The sequence below is a fragment of the Nuphar pumila genome, chromosome 1 (genome assembly GCF_984573655.1).
Source record: "Nuphar pumila chromosome 1, dmNupPumi1.hap1.1, whole genome shotgun sequence".
NCBI lineage: Eukaryota > Viridiplantae > Streptophyta > Magnoliopsida > Nymphaeales > Nymphaeaceae > Nuphar > Nuphar pumila.
Window position 1 is genome coordinate 182,902,036 of NC_143249.1, and position 17,006 is coordinate 182,919,041.

At 41.2% G+C, this 17,006-nt stretch overlaps 1 protein-coding gene and 1 long non-coding RNA gene across 2 annotated transcripts; one reads left to right on the top strand and one right to left on the bottom strand.

Annotated features, from left to right (window-relative positions):
* Window positions 1-6,096: 6,096 nt before the first annotated feature.
* Window positions 6,097-7,643, top strand: LOC149851606 (uncharacterized). The gene is made up of 2 exons (XR_016433548.1): window positions 6,097-6,358; window positions 6,459-7,643. It is a non-coding gene; the product is annotated as an uncharacterized LOC149851606 (long non-coding RNA).
* A 6,129-nt stretch (window positions 7,644-13,772) lies between these two features.
* Window positions 13,773-15,893, bottom strand: LOC149851607 (UDP-glucose 6-dehydrogenase 4-like). The gene has a single exon (XM_090001660.1). It carries the CDS (start codon window positions 15,735-15,737, stop codon window positions 14,286-14,288), a length of 1,452 nt encoding a protein of 483 aa, XP_089857786.1. The 5' UTR covers window positions 15,738-15,893; the 3' UTR covers window positions 13,773-14,285.
* Window positions 15,894-17,006: the final 1,113 nt, after the last annotated feature.

The following is a 17,006-nucleotide window of genomic DNA, read 5'->3' on the forward strand; positions in this document are numbered from 1 at the left end:
CAGACCTATTAAAGAAAGGACACACATGGAAGTGGTCAGAATGGTGTAAGAAGGCCTTCCAGTCCATGAAGAAAGCATCGATGGAGGAACCAATGCTTAAGTTGCTGGATTTTGCAAGCGCCTTTGAGGTTGAAACAAATGCGTCAGATGTGGTGCTAGGTGGGGTGCTACTGCAGGAAGGGCACCTAGTGGCTTACGAGAGTCATGAGCTAAGCAATGTTGTGCGGTGCTATACCATCCATGAAAAGAAGATGATAAGAGTGTGCATTGCTTGAGGCTATGGCAACACTACTTGCTGGGTAAACCCTTTGTGGTGCATACGGATAATTTGGCAAACAATTTTTTTGCCACACAGAAAAGGCTTACAACGAAGCATGCTCGGTGGCAGGATTTTCCAGCTGAGTTTGATTTTGTCATAGTGCATAGGGCAGGCAAGGCAAATGTTATCGTTGATGCACTAAGTTGTGTGGCTTACCTTAATGTTGTGCTTGTTGAGGGAAATTTGCTACAACATATAAGGGAAACAACTACTAGTGACCTAGTGACTAATCAGTTGATGTAGCTTGTGCAGGAGGGCACTTGCCATTGATTTTGGGTCTTGGACGGGGTACCACATGCTAAGGGAGATAGGGTATATGGGCCTTACTCGGGTGGCCTACGAGAAAAGTTGTTGCGAGAGATGCATGATGTTGAATGGGTTGGACATTCGGGTCAAGATCAGACATTGGTCTTAGTGTCATGCAACTACTACTGGCCAAAGACGAAAGCAAATGTGACACACTATGTAAAGACTTGCTTAGTGCGTCAGCAAGACAAGGTAGAGCGAAAAAAGTTGAGTGGCTTGTTGGATGCACTCCCTGTACTTGAACAACACTCCCTGTACTTGAACATCCATGGCAGAGTGTCTCTATGGACTTTATTATGGGCTTGCCAAAGGTGGATGGCATGACCTATATTTTGGTGGTGGTAGACGGATTTTCTAAGTATGCGGCCTTCATCCATGCGCTTCAGAGTTGCCCAATAGAAGAAGCAACACATCGCTTCTTTGTGCATGTTGCAATGTATTGGAGAGTATTGCTTGACATAGTGACCACAATACGTAGTTTACTGGACGATTTTGGATATGCTTGTTTGAGTTGATGGGAATGAAGTTGAACTTCTCTGGAAGCAATCACCTGCAGAGTGACGGGTACACAAAAAGGGTGAACGTCATTTTGAACTAATACTTGTGGCATTATGTGACTGCAAATCGGAAGAATTGGTTGGTGTTGATGTTTGCTATAACTTGCACAAGAGTAGTGCAATGGAAGCAAGTCCCTTTGAGTTGGCCACGAGCCAACTGTTAGGTGTAAGAAGGAAGGGAGAGAGAATTCAAAGGAGAAACTGGGCTGTTTTGAAGAAGGTGGTCTTGATGAGGTGGAATAGTCCCACATTGCTTGTGCTTGAGTTTTCTGTGGGCTTTATAAGCCACTTGAGAACTCATACACTTGTTCTTGAGAACAAGAGAGTGGGATGACCACCACACACACACGTGCCCGCCCGCCCGCCGTGCCGGGTCGGTTCGGGTTTGGGTTCGGGTAATTGGCCCTTTAGGGTCATATCCAATCAAGACAAAGTACCTTTGGTGCACGTGACAATTTGTAATATATGTTTTTTTATATATATATTGAAACTGAGGGTATTTTTGTAAAACTAAATAAATTCAGATATAGGAGAGATCCAAATCAATTAGTATTGGGTTAGATTCCTGTTGGAATGATTCAAACATGAGAAGTACAATCTGAATCAAATTCGGAGTGTTATATGCTCCAGAAAATGATCCAAACAAAATTTCGGATCGACTGGGTTAAATAAGCGTTGAAGTGATTCAAACCTGTGATTTACAGTTTTAAACAAGAACAAGTACGATCCAAACCGAGAAATCTGGTCTGAAACAGAGTTGAAGCAGTACTAAATCCAGAGAAATGATCCAAACTGGATTAAGATATAACAAGACTCCGGAAAAATTCAAATAAGCAAAAATAGATCAGGTACGTACGCGGGTTCGGACTTCAATCTGAACAAAACCGAGCCCAAAAATGATATTTACGAAAGAAAACTTAGAGGTAGGAATATTTTGGAAAGGAAATTAGTTTTACGAGGGAATTTTGAAATTAGAGTAAAGGCAAAAGAGTCTTCGCACTTATATGACTCCCTTCCTTTCTCTCCTTGGAGGGTCGACACCCGACCCATCCTCTCTCTCTTTCTAATTCACGAACCGACACCCCACCGCCCTCCTCTCACACCACATCCCGCCGGACCACCCACGCATCGCCCCACCGCCAGGAGCCCCAACCACCGCCGGGTCATCTTATTTTTGTCAGATCCCCACCACGGACTCCCGTCCCTTCTCTCTCTTGCGTTGCAGACACCCTACCAGATGGATACACCTCTTCTCTCCTGTGATTTTATTCTATCATGAAAGATCTATCGACATGAAAGATCTATGGATAAACTTTTCATCGGCGGTGACCTTAATGGACATGTAGGCATTAGTAGAGATGGATTTGAGAGTATCCATGGAGGCTATGGTATAGGAGAAAGAAATGAAAGTGGAGAAAGGGTTTTAGATTTTTGTTTGTCCTATGATATGATCTTAGCAAACACTTGGTTTAGGAAGAAAGAGTCTCACCTAGTAACATTTAAAAGTGGGGTTAATACGAGTCAGATAGATTTTTTCCTACTTAGAAAGAGAGATAGGGGTTGTTGCATCGATTGTAAGGTTATACCGGGAGAAAGTGTAGCTACACAACATAGAGTCTTAATTTTAGATCTTAGAATTAGACAATGCCGCAAAAGGGATAGACATAGGATAGATCCTAGAATTAAGTGGTGGGCACTGAAAGGAGCTAAACAAAGAATGTTTGTAGAGCAGGTAGTTAAGGAAGTTGATTGGTGTCTCGAGGAGGATTCAGAATCAATGTGGAATAAGATAGCGGGTGGCATGAGAAAAGTGGCTAAGGAGGTATTGGGCGAGTCTAAAGGCGGTGCACCACTAGGTAAGGATACATCATGGTGGAACGAGGATGTCAAATTAGCTAAGGTTAAAAGAGAGTGTTATAGAAATCTAAGTAAGAGTCGTGATAATGAGAATTTGGAGAAGTATATGATAGCAAAGAAGGAAGCTAAAAAAGTAGTTCGAAACGCGAGGGCTAAGGTATATAAGGAGGTTTATGACACGTTGGATACCAAAGAAGGCGAGAAGGATATTTATAGGCTTGCAAAGATGAGAGATAAAAAATCGAGGGATTTGGGTATGGTTAGATGTATCAAAGATGAAACGCAAAGGGTTTTAGTCAAAGATGAGGAGATTAAGGAGAGATGGAAAGATTATTTTGATAAGCTATTTAATGATAGTCATGCTCAAGATCTTGGAGACTTCTCCATTCCTTTTCATGAGATAAATCCTGACTTCATGCGCAAGATTTAAAAGAAAGAAATTGCAGAGGCTTTGAAGAAAATGAAATCAAGAAGGCCAGTTGGCCCAGATGGTATACCTATCGAGGCTTGGAAATGCTTGGGAGAGAAAGGTTTAGAATGGTTAACAAATCTTTTTAACTTGACTTGGCGAACAAATAAGATGCCTAATGAGTGGAGGAAGAGTACTTTGGTGCCTTTATATAAGAATAAGGGTGATATACAAGATTGCACAAACTATCGTGGTATAAAACTCATGAGTCATACTATGAAACTTTGGGAGAGGGTGATTGAGTCTAGGTTGAGGAAGGTTGTCATGATATCGGAGAATCAATTTGGTTTTATGCCTGAAAGATCAACTATGGAAGCTATACATCTTCTTAGACAACTTATTGAAAGATATAGAGAGAGGAACAAAGATTTCCATATGTTTTTTATTGATTTAGAGAAGGCATACGATAGAGTACCTAGGGACGTTCTCTGGTGGACAATGATGAAGAAAGGTGTTTCCCTAAAGTACATTAGTATAATTAAAGATATGTATGAAGGAGTAGTAACCAATGTCCGCACTTGTGGAGGGGTGACAACCAATTTTCCGATAACGGTTGGGTTACATCAAGGATCTGCTTTAAGCCCTTTCCTATTTGCGATAGTGATGGATGAGCTTACAAGATCAATTCAAGAAAATGTACCGTGGTGTATGTTGTTTGCTGATGATATTGTTTTGATTGATGAGTCTAGAGCTGGGGTTAATGCTAAGTTAGAATTATGGAGACAGACATTGGAAGTTAGAGGTTTTAAGTTGAGTAAGAGTAAGACTGAATATATGGAATGTCGGTTTAGTAAGCAACGAAGTAGTGCTGGGAGTGTAGTGAAGCTTGGTGAGCAAGAAATACCGGTGAATGATTATTTCAAATATTTGGGATCCATCATTCAAAAGTATGGAGATATTGATGGAGATGTAAATCATAGGATAAAGGTTGGGTGGATGAAATGGAAAAGTGCAACTGGAGTGTTGTGCGATCGTAGAATGCCATTGCGGTTGAAGGGAAAGTTTTATAGGACGACTATTAGACCCGCTTTATTATATGGTACAAAATGTTGGGCTGCCAAGAGACATCATATTAAAAAAATGAGTGTAGCTGAGATGCGGATGCTTAGATGGATGTGTGGAAATACAATAAAAGATAAGATTCGGAACGCGGAGATACGTAAGAAGGTAGGTGTTGCACCCATTGAAAATAAGATGCGAGAGAATCGTTTACGGTGGTTTGGACATATTCGGCGAAGGCCTAATGATGCTCCAGTTAGAAGGTTGGAGAAATGGGAAAATATATTAGTTAAAAGAGGTCGGGGTAGGCCTAGGAAGACTTGGATGGAGATGATAGGAAAGGATATGAATGCTTTGAACCTCACCGAGGACATGGCGTTGCATAGAAATGATTGGAGGAAAAGGATTCATGTGGAAGACCCAAAATGAATTTCTTTTTTGGTTCATATCGCTGACCCCAATTGTTTTGGGATGAAGGCGTAGTTGTTGTTGTTGTTGTTGTTGTTGTATGAAAGATCTATCGAGCCACCCGAGTTTCAATCAGGTTGCATGGCTACACCCTCCAACCTTTGTTCGCTGCCCCCTTTGTCGATAGAGGCACACAACCTCTATCGGGTTACCCTTGTCAGTCAAGTCCCCTCTTCGCTGGGGTTTCTTCCCAGCTGAGAACCAACCCCTGCCGATCTCCTTCTCTTCTCTGTCACAACTCCCTTTCTTTTCGATTCGAGCATAAGGGAGGAAAAAGTTAGGAGGAGGGAAAGAGATGAAAAGAAGAAGAAGGGGGAAGGGTGGCAGCCCTCATCCGAACCCTCTCACTTCTTTCTTTTTCTCGTTTTCTCTCTCTGGGCCTTACCAGAACTGTCAGCAGACCGGTCGGTGTGCCCGGGGTCACCTGTACGGACAGCTGCCAATGTCCCTTCCTTTTTAATGGAACCACACAGCATGCTATGAGGGGTTTTTCCTTTGTATATATATATATATATAGTAGATGCTTGATGAACGTGTTTGATGAGTTTTTCTGCTTCTCCAATGCTTTTTACATGATTCCAGCCCTACTATAAATGTGTTGGTCATGTCGATTTACTAAGAATAAGAATCTATACTTGGTTCATGTGCTTGAATGTTAGGTGCTTGATGAGTTTTATTTTATAGGGATCAGCTATTGCAATGTTCTATTTTGACACACTGGTGGTTTTTATAAGATTTCGAAAAATCAATGATCCAAAACCTTTGTAAATTTTTGAGGCTCCAAACATCAATTTTTTCCATCAAAACACATGATCCAGGTGTGAATTCTTAGTAATTCGACCATGCCCAACACATTTATAGGGCCCGAACAGCATAAAAAGCGCGGGAGAAGCTGAAAAACCTAATTAGCACGCGGTTTAGTACAAAATGGGTTTAGCACGGACCCATTTTCGTATATAAATATATGATCCCTGGAATATGTAAACGGGGAATAATGTAAACTGTTTGAACCTATACTATGTACAGTTGTTCATCTGTTTTGGTTCTTGACCTTTTGTTCCAGATGCAGCTAATGGGCTTGAAGGTGAGGTTCACTAGAACAAGAAAGATAAGCTCTAGAATGCTTTGTACCATGAAAAAATAGTACCATAAAAATTCCTTTTTTTTTTGCTATACAAGGTATTGGGCAGAAAAGGGCAGATTACGTTCTAAAGCTGAGAACAAACGCCACAACCCATTAAAACGGTAGGGAAATCACAATCCTTTTAGGAAACATGCATATGCTATTTCAATTTGGATCTGTAATTCAAAAGCTTATCCAAATTATCCACCTGATTGTTGCAGCTATATGATTTGGAGAAGATTGGCATGTCATCCAAACAAGTAAATTCATTTCCAATTTTTTCTTTAATAGCATTATTAGCAATTTCATTGATTTATGAAGTGGGTATCATTTAACTTCATAATGCTTTACCATCCTCAGGTTGATGACATGTTCGGAAGAGCTGCAAGGAGTATCTTCACTTGGACACATGATTTCCCAAAGTCTAACCTATCCTTACTCTGTGGAAGGAGATGAACTGCGATGCTCTCACTCTCATAAATCAGAGGAAGCAAGCAGTTGTGAAGTCAAACTACCCCCTTATTGTTGTTGACATGATACAATGCTAATTGTATCCTGTGGTGCTTCTTCCATTGTACTACAAATGCTTGGCGAACAGTTGACATGATACAAAGCAAGCAGTTGCTACCACACTTGCATCCTTCATTCTCATGTCATCCATTCATCTCAACCCCTTCAAAGTGCCTGCACCCACAACAATATTAGATTAAAAAAATAGAGATGGATTCATGATCTATGTTGCATGATACAACTGTGGATACAGGGATATCGCCAATTCTATGAGGTTTTTAATAAGGAGACATGATACAAGGGCCAAAATGGCGCATCGGTGTTGACATTGTCCATGATACATCACAAATTAAGAAAGAGGGAGGCGGTATATAAGATCATCAGAATCACATACTTTGCTTGAGGGGTAACCCCAACAACCCTGATCTGCACATTGTTTTCCCCAGAGAGCGTGAGATCAAGGTACATCTTGCATCTGCAACCAGGAAACAGTCAATTCCCCAGACATTGTTTTTGTTGTATCATCGAGTCTTGTTCTTGGTATCTAACTCTGTTTTCTTTTAGCAGTTAGGGGTGGTTGGGGCAGAGTATCTAATGTTGGAGTAGCAATAGCACTCTTGTTTGTGTATGTGTTCCATTCTGCAATATGGAACACATTCAAGCTACCCTGCCTCAATGATCTGGGTTCTTATTTCCTGTCTTGAGCATTGATAATTTGATCGTGATTATATGCTAGAAGGATGATATGGATGCAGATGATGTGTGCTCCAAATTGAACCAGTAATAGCCAAGTATGTCACAGGACGTTGGTTCCTCTTGTCAACCTAAAACTCAAGGATTTATCTACGCATTGCCTTATCCTCAATAAGTAGTGTTTATTCGAGTTTCTGATCTTCAACGGATCAAATGCATTACAGTCAAGCTAATTTGGCCACATGGGAAGATTTTCGTAGTTAGAACTTAGAAGTTGTATACTTGAAGTGTGTCAGTTTGATGGGAACATGTTCTGCTTTTTAGGCACTCTTATGTTGTTCCTTTTCTTCTATCGTGTCTCACGCAGATAAATTTTCAGATTTTGGGACTTAAGGGAGATATTTTATTGGCTGAAGCAGCACTTGATTGACTGTCTATAAAGGGCAGTCGTTTCCAGTTCCCAAGAAATCTTGGCTGATAAGCATTGAGCTCGGCCTTGCCTTTTTTGCCCCTTCTAGTTGGATCTTTATTCTTGTTATTAACTTAATGATATATTGTACATGTTTGAGAATTGTACATAAGTCAGAATTTTGTAACTTGACAAGTTATTGCTTAAGAGATGACCCAATATGAAAAGATACCTGTTATTAATCTTTGAAGAGTTCACATTTCTTGTCAAGATTGTTGCCTTGATGAAATGGTGGAAATAATAAACCGAAAACGGGTGCATAAAAAGAAAGGAAAAGAGTAAGGCTGAGATTGAAAAAAGGGAAAAAAAGAGTCGGGTTGGTGGATAAGAATGCGATAGAAAAAGGATAAATTTTTTACAAAATAAAAGGAAATGCTGTATGGAATCAAAGCAATAAATGTTGTATGGAAACATTAAAAGGAAATGCCCATCGATCTCCTGGTCACATGTACTTGAAACTGGATTTACAAAATAAAACAACGCCACTAAGCAGGGAAATGCAAAATTTTTAGATCTTCATAAATAAGGAAGAGTACACAGATTTTGTCTCTACTGCACTCAGAGATCGGAAAACTGCTATCAAGCTAATTATGCAGCCTCGTCTTGCCATGTTTTATTTGCTTCTCAAACTGGAAACAGTGTTCTTGGCAAAACATCACAAAATTACTTATACAGCACAAACTTCATAGAGTTACACGGTACACCATCTGTTTTTTTGTTATTAGAAATGCAGCTCTCCAAGGCAGACAGGTGCACAAGCAACATGTTGAATCACAGACTTAAAAATATTATGTAGATAGTAAGTTAAATCATGAGTGGTGTAGGCTTGGGCCGACTGGTGACATTAAACTGTCTTCTAACTTTCCCACCAGTCCAACACTCCGAATCATCAACTGTAGGCTTCTCAAAATCTGAAATTGCTTCCGTGATGTCTCCCACAATCAATAATTACTCCATCCACTCTTATCATGCTGCATGTTGGCCGCAAAAGCAACTTCAATCCGGCTGCAAAAGCATCAAATACCAAGTAAATCAAGAAGATGGTCCTACTTGGGCAACAATTTCACTCCGATTTTATCAATGATCATAGAAAAATCAATGAACACCTCATATCTATCCTTAGTGGTTGACAGGAAATTCACTCTTTGCCGCAAAAATTGATCATATTGGCAGCAAGAACCCTTAATGAGAAACACCCAAAGTAATATTAGGAAAAAAAAAGTGCTGGGAATTACTAAAGATGCGTACTATCTTCTTTAGGGCCAAAAGCTATCCTAACCATAAGACATTCTTGTATATTGTTTATCCAACCACTGAGGAATAAGTTTTAAAAGATTAAGTGATGCTTTTTTAGCACCTGTGCTTTCCTAGTTGTATCTTCGATGATGAAATCCCCGTAAACAATACATCATCTCATGCATATCCAAAAGCTACAATATGTCATGCTTTCATTGCATCGAGTATTGCATAGTCAGCAAGTTAGCTTTTATACATTTATCTACGCGACAATTTTGCTGACTATGACCAAATATCAAAAATAATTTCTTCACGTATCATTGAGAAGTGCATTAACATAAATACGGCTAATCATAACTAGATTTGGTATTATGGGAAAAGTATCGACGAGAAAACAGGTAACATTTTTTTTTAAGTGGTTGAGACAGCAGGGGGAGGGGTGGAGAGGGAGGTGACCTCTCTCTCTCTCTCTCTCTCTTGGTTGAGTTCCTAAGATGGCTGTGATCAAGTTTGGGCGACGTTAGTTGTTTCAATAAAGAAGGGTAGCTATTTATGATTGTTGGAGTCACCACCAACATAAATTCACAATTTTGACGAAAGCTCACAGTCTATCACTTCACCCACTAGCCCCATTTGCTCCTTCAACTGAGCACTAATCTGTCACCTGCAATATGAAAAAGATGTTTGAACGAATGAGATGGTTCTGTGAGATGCTATATTTTGTGCTGCCATTGATGATGAATAAGATAAATTTGAGAGGGTCGTAGTTCTTTGTTTGGATTTTGCAATTGACTTTGGGAGAATGTGAAGTTGCATTTCAGCCTTTTGTTATAATGTTTGAAAGAGATGGTAACCCATGTAATGGCCTTAGCTTTTATTTGGGATGCTAACAAAACATTGGTCATTTCTAAATTAACTCAGAGCAACATACTCCAGTCAATCATGTTGAAGAAAAAAGAGCTTGGTACTCTTATTTTGTATTTTTATGTATGTCTTTAATTGCAAGGATTTGCTTTTTCAAATACCATGCATATATCTTAGACATTGTGGGGGATACTCAAGAGTAGGGTGTGGTGCAAGACTATCATCAATTGAGTATTTTGCATGGAAAAAGCAAACAAAACAAAAACATGAATATTAGTGAAGTCCATAGCATTCACACCAGCTAGTTGCCCACAACATGACTAACAATCAACATGGGAATAGTCAGGCACATCTGTATGAGAAAATGAATCCATGTTACAATAACCAAACAAAAGAAAATAAATCTCATTTATATGAGATTCTTTTCCTCAAGCCAACCGAACATGAGAATTGCTTTCTCATGAGATTACAAATCAAATGATTTAAAATCTTAGGAGAATCACTTTATCGTGAGATTCTAAATCACATGAAAAAGGAGCAGCCAAACATACCCTTATATTATTTGACTATTTCTTAGTTTCTTCATTTAAATATGCAAGTATTTAAAATTTTTAAATTTTAATTATAATGCAGACAATGACTATCTAAATTTTTTGGATATAAACTCAAAGAAGTGTGACTTAGATGAGGAGCATGATTTCAACACTATAAACATGGACTTATATGAGACTACTCTTTCTTCTTATGATGAATTTGATGATGAAACAAAAAATTATTATGATCATTACCTCAATGTCATATAAATTATGTACAATATACTTTTTGTATGCAATTATACATTGTTTGCTTCTTTTATTAGTATAATTATAATTTACTTATTTTCTGCTTGACTTGTTTGATTATTTTCTCTTTTCTTAATTCAGATAGCGTTGTCATAATATATTTATATTGATTTAATTGTGCTGTTATCTTTTATTGATGAGGAATAACAATTGTAGATTGTTAATTTGATGTATTGCATGAATTTATGCATGATGAATGATGATATGATAAATGTTTTTATTTTATTAGTGTTACCGTTAACTGTTAACAAATATATATAACCCTCTCGCACCCAAGTTTTTTTAAAGTGCCGCACCGCCGCACCCACACCTGTACCTGTATCCGCACCCGCACATATGTGACATAGTATTTGATAGTTCCTAAATTTGAGTGAATTGCATTCCTCATAGTTTTGCTGACAACCCAAAAGAACTGATTCCTATTTGTTCATGCTTTTTCCTATTTGCATTTACCACTATGAACCAAAATAATACTGATGACACCTGTGATCTTGTTTATTGTTGACCTTTTGTCAGCTGTTAAGCTTATCATTAAGGCAAATTCTCTTTCTCTTTGCTCTTCTCCTTCGGAAACTATTCAATCTTGAGTGAATTCAAATAAAAATGCATTGTTTCTTTTAATAAAGTTGGCTATGATTTCCTTGCTACAGGTACATGCTTTCAATGGTTTGGATGAAAGATATAAAACATTGTTTTGTGAACTTCATTCTTGTCAGGGTTGAACGGGCTCTCCTGTCCTCAAGTATGCTCGGCATGAAAGAAAACTTTCAGCCAGTTTCTTCATAAGCTTGTTTCTCTTTATGTTGTAATGGGCAAAACTTGTGGACATTTAACTGATGGATATGATTGTAGCGAATGGTCCATAGTTGGATCTACGAATGTACATATACTTGTTCCAGACAAAAGATGAGAAATTTTTCAAGCACTTTTTTCTGGATTGCGGTATCATGCGATGCTTCTATGTATCTGTCGTTGCTTAAAATTCTTATAACCTTGTTGCTAAACCACATCTAACTTATGGTAAGTTTGTTGACACTCTTGAGTAATTGAACATTTAGTCGTACTCATTTTATGTAAGGTCTCTCTTGGATTAAATCCTTATTAGTAGTTTTTGGGTGATCTGGCATCTGTTACATTGAGCAAATCATGTTTCTTTCAGCTCTTCAATTCATGTGGCAGTTGTTTTCACCGTTATTTTCCTTTTGCAATTAGTCTAGCTCTTTGTTTGACTTGATTTCTCAGACACTTGATTGTCTCTTGGAAATGTGGCACATATGAATTGGCTTCTCTATTCACCACCAATACTCTTGATGGCTTACATAATTGTGGTGATTTCTAAACATTCTTTTCTGTTAGAAAGGCCACTACCAAGGTTAATCACTCACTGGTGGCATACATGATGATGGACTTAATTTATTTTTCTAGTACTTGATATATGAATGCTCAACATAGGAAGACTCCTTGTGAATGGCTTAGAATAGTTAGTGGTATCTTCCTCTCGAGCAAAAACATGTTTGGTGGTATCCTATGGACTGAGTTTCTTTTTACATCTTCCTGCTACTTCCACCAATCAGCCAGCACTGCAAGCACTGCATGCGTGGGTGAAGAGAAGAGTTACGATGACCATAAAGCCCTTTCTGCTGCTATGCCACAGGAGTTCTCAATGTTTGATGGGAAAAGTAGCTGAGTCGAGCAACTGGTTTCTGATTTTACCCACCCCTTGCAGAAGAGTGGTCATAGCAACCGTCGGCATTTGCCTTTTCTCAGCCAATATTTTGTGAACAATTTGGAGAAGGTTTTCAAGTTATGAGCCTTAATCAATCCTCTTTTCTTGTGGGTGGCCTATGTGAAAAAGGGGAAACTTGTATTGATCTATAAGTCTTGTGGGAGCATGAAACTTTTCCATCAAGGTTTATTGCAGGGACCAGCATGGCGATTGCAATGCATAACCATTTATCTTGGTTGGAATCTCAAGAAGAGCAGATCAGCTTGGAACAGAGATAATGGTGAAGAGTGCATGGAAATGGAAAAGAATCTCTTGAAGTGCTGACAGTTGATGAATGCCATCTCTCCAATAGTTTCTGATGATTGGATGTAAAGGAAGCTATTTGGAGGTTAAAGCCTACGTGCTTTCATAACCTTCTTAAAAGTGGCATCCACAATTTTTCATAATTGCTAGTTAAGTAAGAAAGTCATCTCTTGAGTTGCATAATTTTGTTGGATGACATTCTAAGAACATGAGGTTAACAGAAAGCCCCCTCAAACCATGAAAGCCCTTCAAAATTCTACATTGAAAGGATTGGGCATTGCTGTTTATCTAGTTCAGGTTCTAAGGCAAGATGCAGATAGAGTTGGTATGGTCCAGACTCCAGGCGCCTGCGAGGTTGATAGGACCTATCCTTCTTGAAGATCCGTAACTAAGGTGTCCATCGCCATGATCATGGTGATAATGTCATGTGCAATGGGCTCCTGACATTTCCGGACCTTTAAATGAAGTTAGAATGGTTTTTAGATCGCCTCTTTACCTTTTCTTCCTTTTTTTTTATTTTTTTGAATATCACAGAGCCTTTTATAACAGGAGCTCTGAGTCTTCTGCGAGTCAGTCAAAATGGCAGTATACACCAGCATTTACTGCAATCTTCGTAGCTGCTGCGTCTTTAGTTAAGTTTCTTGGCTAATACTTTGTACAGATAAAATATGTTCACCTTGTTGCATCAAATTTGTTACATATATGGTGGTTCAGTTTTTTTTTTATTACCATCAAAGGCTGGGTTCTTATGAGAATTTGTGCCTTTGCTTCTATGCTGTAAGGTTTGCTACAGTTCGTTTTGCAATGAAATCATAAGCCGTTAACCCCTGTTCACTTCGCTACATTATGATGATATTCAAGGCCCTCCTCATTCTCAACATACAACAAGAAGTTTTTTCAGATTACAAGGGCCAGCTGAATTTTGTTTGTGATTGTCATAGACTAATTGCCGCAAAAGGGGAGAAATCAAATCACACAGACATAAGGAAGAAAGAAACGACCGACTTGAATTCGTAGAAAAAGCAAGGTAATTATAATAACACGAAAACTCAAAATTTTCTTATTTTAATTTGGGTACAGCAGCGGCAACAAACAAGAAACAACAACATGATGCTGATAGCCGATCTTACAAAAGGAAGAGGGAAGTTGCCTGCAAGAAGGGAACGTAGTCCTGCTACGATGATCAGCATCGGCCGGTTCAGCAGATCTGGCTAAATTTTGAGAGAGAGAGAGAGAGAAGCAGCTGCCTTCCGCTTTTCTTCCTTTTTCTTTGGGTCATTACTCTGATTGTAACCTAATTAACTAAGGAAGGTGAAGGACAAATAGACGCAGAACAAAACTGAAATCGGAATCCAAGGGAAGAAATGGGGCTAAAGCAATGATAATTATTAGTACTCACTGTGAATAATAATAGAAGCTAACATAGACCACACGAAGGAGAATTAAGACAAACAAACAAAAGGGAAGCTGAGAGGGAGGGAAAGATAGGAGAAGGTGCAGAAGAAGGAGGGATCGCAAAAGGAAAGGAGGAGACTCGTGGGTCATCAGGTGGATGCGGCCGCTGGCAGGTCCTTGATCCATGGATCGAGCGGCTTGCCGATGGAGTAGACAATGAAGCCGATCTTCCTGAGCTCGTCCACCTTGACGATGTTGCGGCCGTCGAAGATGAAGGCCGGCTTCTCCATGTTGTCGTAGATCTTCTGGTAGTCGAGGGTCTTGAACTCGTCCCACTCGGTGAGGATGCAAACGCCGTGGGCGCCCTTGGCAGCCTCGTAAGCGTCCCAGACGACGGAGACCTGCTTGGATGCGGCGGTGGGACTGCTGGGGACGAGGTGCTGCGGGTGATCCCAATCAAACTTGTTGGTGGCGAGGTCCCTGCGGATCTGCTCCTCCGTCACCTGCGGGTCGTAGATGCTGAGCTTGGCCTTGTCCCCGAGAAGGCCGTGGCAGACGTCGATGGCCGCCGTCTCCCTCGTGTCCCCGGTGTCCTTCTTGAAGGCGAACCCCATGATGGCGATCTTCTTGCCGGAGACGGTGTTGAACATGGAGGACACCACCCGGTTGACGAAGCGGCTCTTCTGGTAGTCGTTGATGTGGACGACCTGCTTCCAATAGTTGGCGACCTCGGCGAGGCCGTTGCACTCGCAGATGTACACCAGGTTGAGGATGTCCTTCTGGAAGCAGGATCCGCCGAAGCCGACGCTGGCGTTGAGGAAGCGGGATCCGATCCGGGAGTCCTTGCCGACGGCGTAGGCGACCTCGGAGACGTCGGCGCCGGTGGCCTCGCATAGGGCGGAGATGGCGTTTACGGAGGAGATGCGCTGGGCCAGGATGGCGTTGGCAGCCAGCTTGGAGAGCTCCGCGGACCAGAGGTTCATGGTGATGATCCGGCCCTCGGGGACCCAGCGAGCGTACACGTCCTTGAGCGCCTGGACGGCCTTGCGGCCCTCCGGCGTCTCCCGCCCCCCGATGAGCACCCGATCTGGGTTCTTCAGGTCCTCGATGGCCGTCCCCTCCGCCAGGAACTCCGGGTTGGAGAGGATCTGGAAGTTGATGCCCCGGCTGTTGTGGGTCAGGATCTTCTCGATGGCCTCCGCTGTCTTCACGGGCACCGTCGACTTCTCCACCACGATCTTGTCGGACTTGGCGACGTCGGCGATCATCCTGGCCGCGCTCTCCCAGTAGGTGAGGTCGGCGGCCTTACCGGCGCCCAGGCCGCGCGTTTTGGTGGGGGTGTTGACGGAGACGAAGACGATCTCTGCGTCGGCGACGTGGGTCTCGACGTCGGAGCTGAAGAAGAGGTTGCGGTTGCGGCACTGCTTCACCACCTCATCAAGTCCGGGCTCGAAGATGGGGAGCCGGTCGCCGTTCCAGGCGTTGATCCGGGACACCGAGATGTCGACCACCACGACCTGGACGTCAGGGCACTTGTACGCGATCATGGCCATCGTCGGCCCGCCCACGTACCCGGCACCGATGCAGCAGATCTTAACCATCTCGCTAGATAGATCCGGTTGCGATCTGCTTGCTTGCTTGCTTGCTTGCTTTCTTTTCTCAGTCTCTTGTTCTTCCTGCTATCTATGGGAACGTTCGATAGAGACGGAATGCTGCTGCCTGGAAGAGAAGAGGGAGGCCTGTGAAAGAGTGTGTTTTGTTGTGTGGCCCGTGAGCGTATGTAATGTATAAATACACAGAGGAGGAGGAAGAGGAGGAGGAGGGGCACCACCCTTCACATGCGTGTGGGCTGGATAGGGTTGAAAAACAAAAGTTGGGGGACACCGACGCGGTGAATGGCCAATTGTTACGCGCACCCTGATTCATGGTTTTGGACCCCCTCTTTTTCGGTTTTCGTAAAGATTGAGTTTTTTTTTTTTTTTTCTATTTTCTTTTTTCTTTGGATAGGTAATGGGGCAAATGAGCGTGGCACGATGATCAATTGTTTGACCGTAACTGATATCCATCCAATTGGAGGAACCTTGGGATTTGGAAATCAAAGCCCTTTTGCATTTTGCACCGCCCTTTTTTTGGAAGCAGATCAAGTCACTCTGAACATGAGCTTTTTTTTTTTTGCTCATGCAAACATCGTGGCCGTCCGTTTTGTATTTTGAAAAGTTAAAAAAACAACGGAACATTTATATACTACGTGGCATTCATCCAAAATGCAAGCAGACGGCCATGATATTAACATGAGAAAAAAAGCTCATGTTCAGTATGACCTGATCTGCTTGCCACTAAAGCAAGATTGTCTTGAAGCCTCTCATTTTCTCTTTTTTTTTTTACAAAAGCTTTTTAAGCAAGACCACCTCATCCCGATATCATTGATATGGCTAATCTTACCTACTTTATGGAAAAGGGTAGAAATCGTGACTTAACAACGAAGTTTGGTATACAGCTGCATGAATATCAACAACTGATAACGATACCAGTAAGCAGTGGAATATGTCCTAATATTATCGACTGGGCCTGCCAACCAAATGTCCGATGACCAGACCACGCATGCATCATGTCCCTGCGGTCATTTTAATCATGATTCTTAACTACTTAACCGCGACATGCTGTAGCACTGAACAAACGTATCAGATGCTTCGCAGCCATATTTTGTGAAACGTTTTGAGTCGAGCTTATAATCCAACACCTAGTAAAGTTGAAGGGCGAACGCTTTGGCGCAAATTTGAATCGCCTTTAAGAAATTTATAAATTGTGGAAACCTCTCTGTTATATATGTCATTACTTTTCTCCTTTTGAGAGAGAGAGAAGTTTTTTCT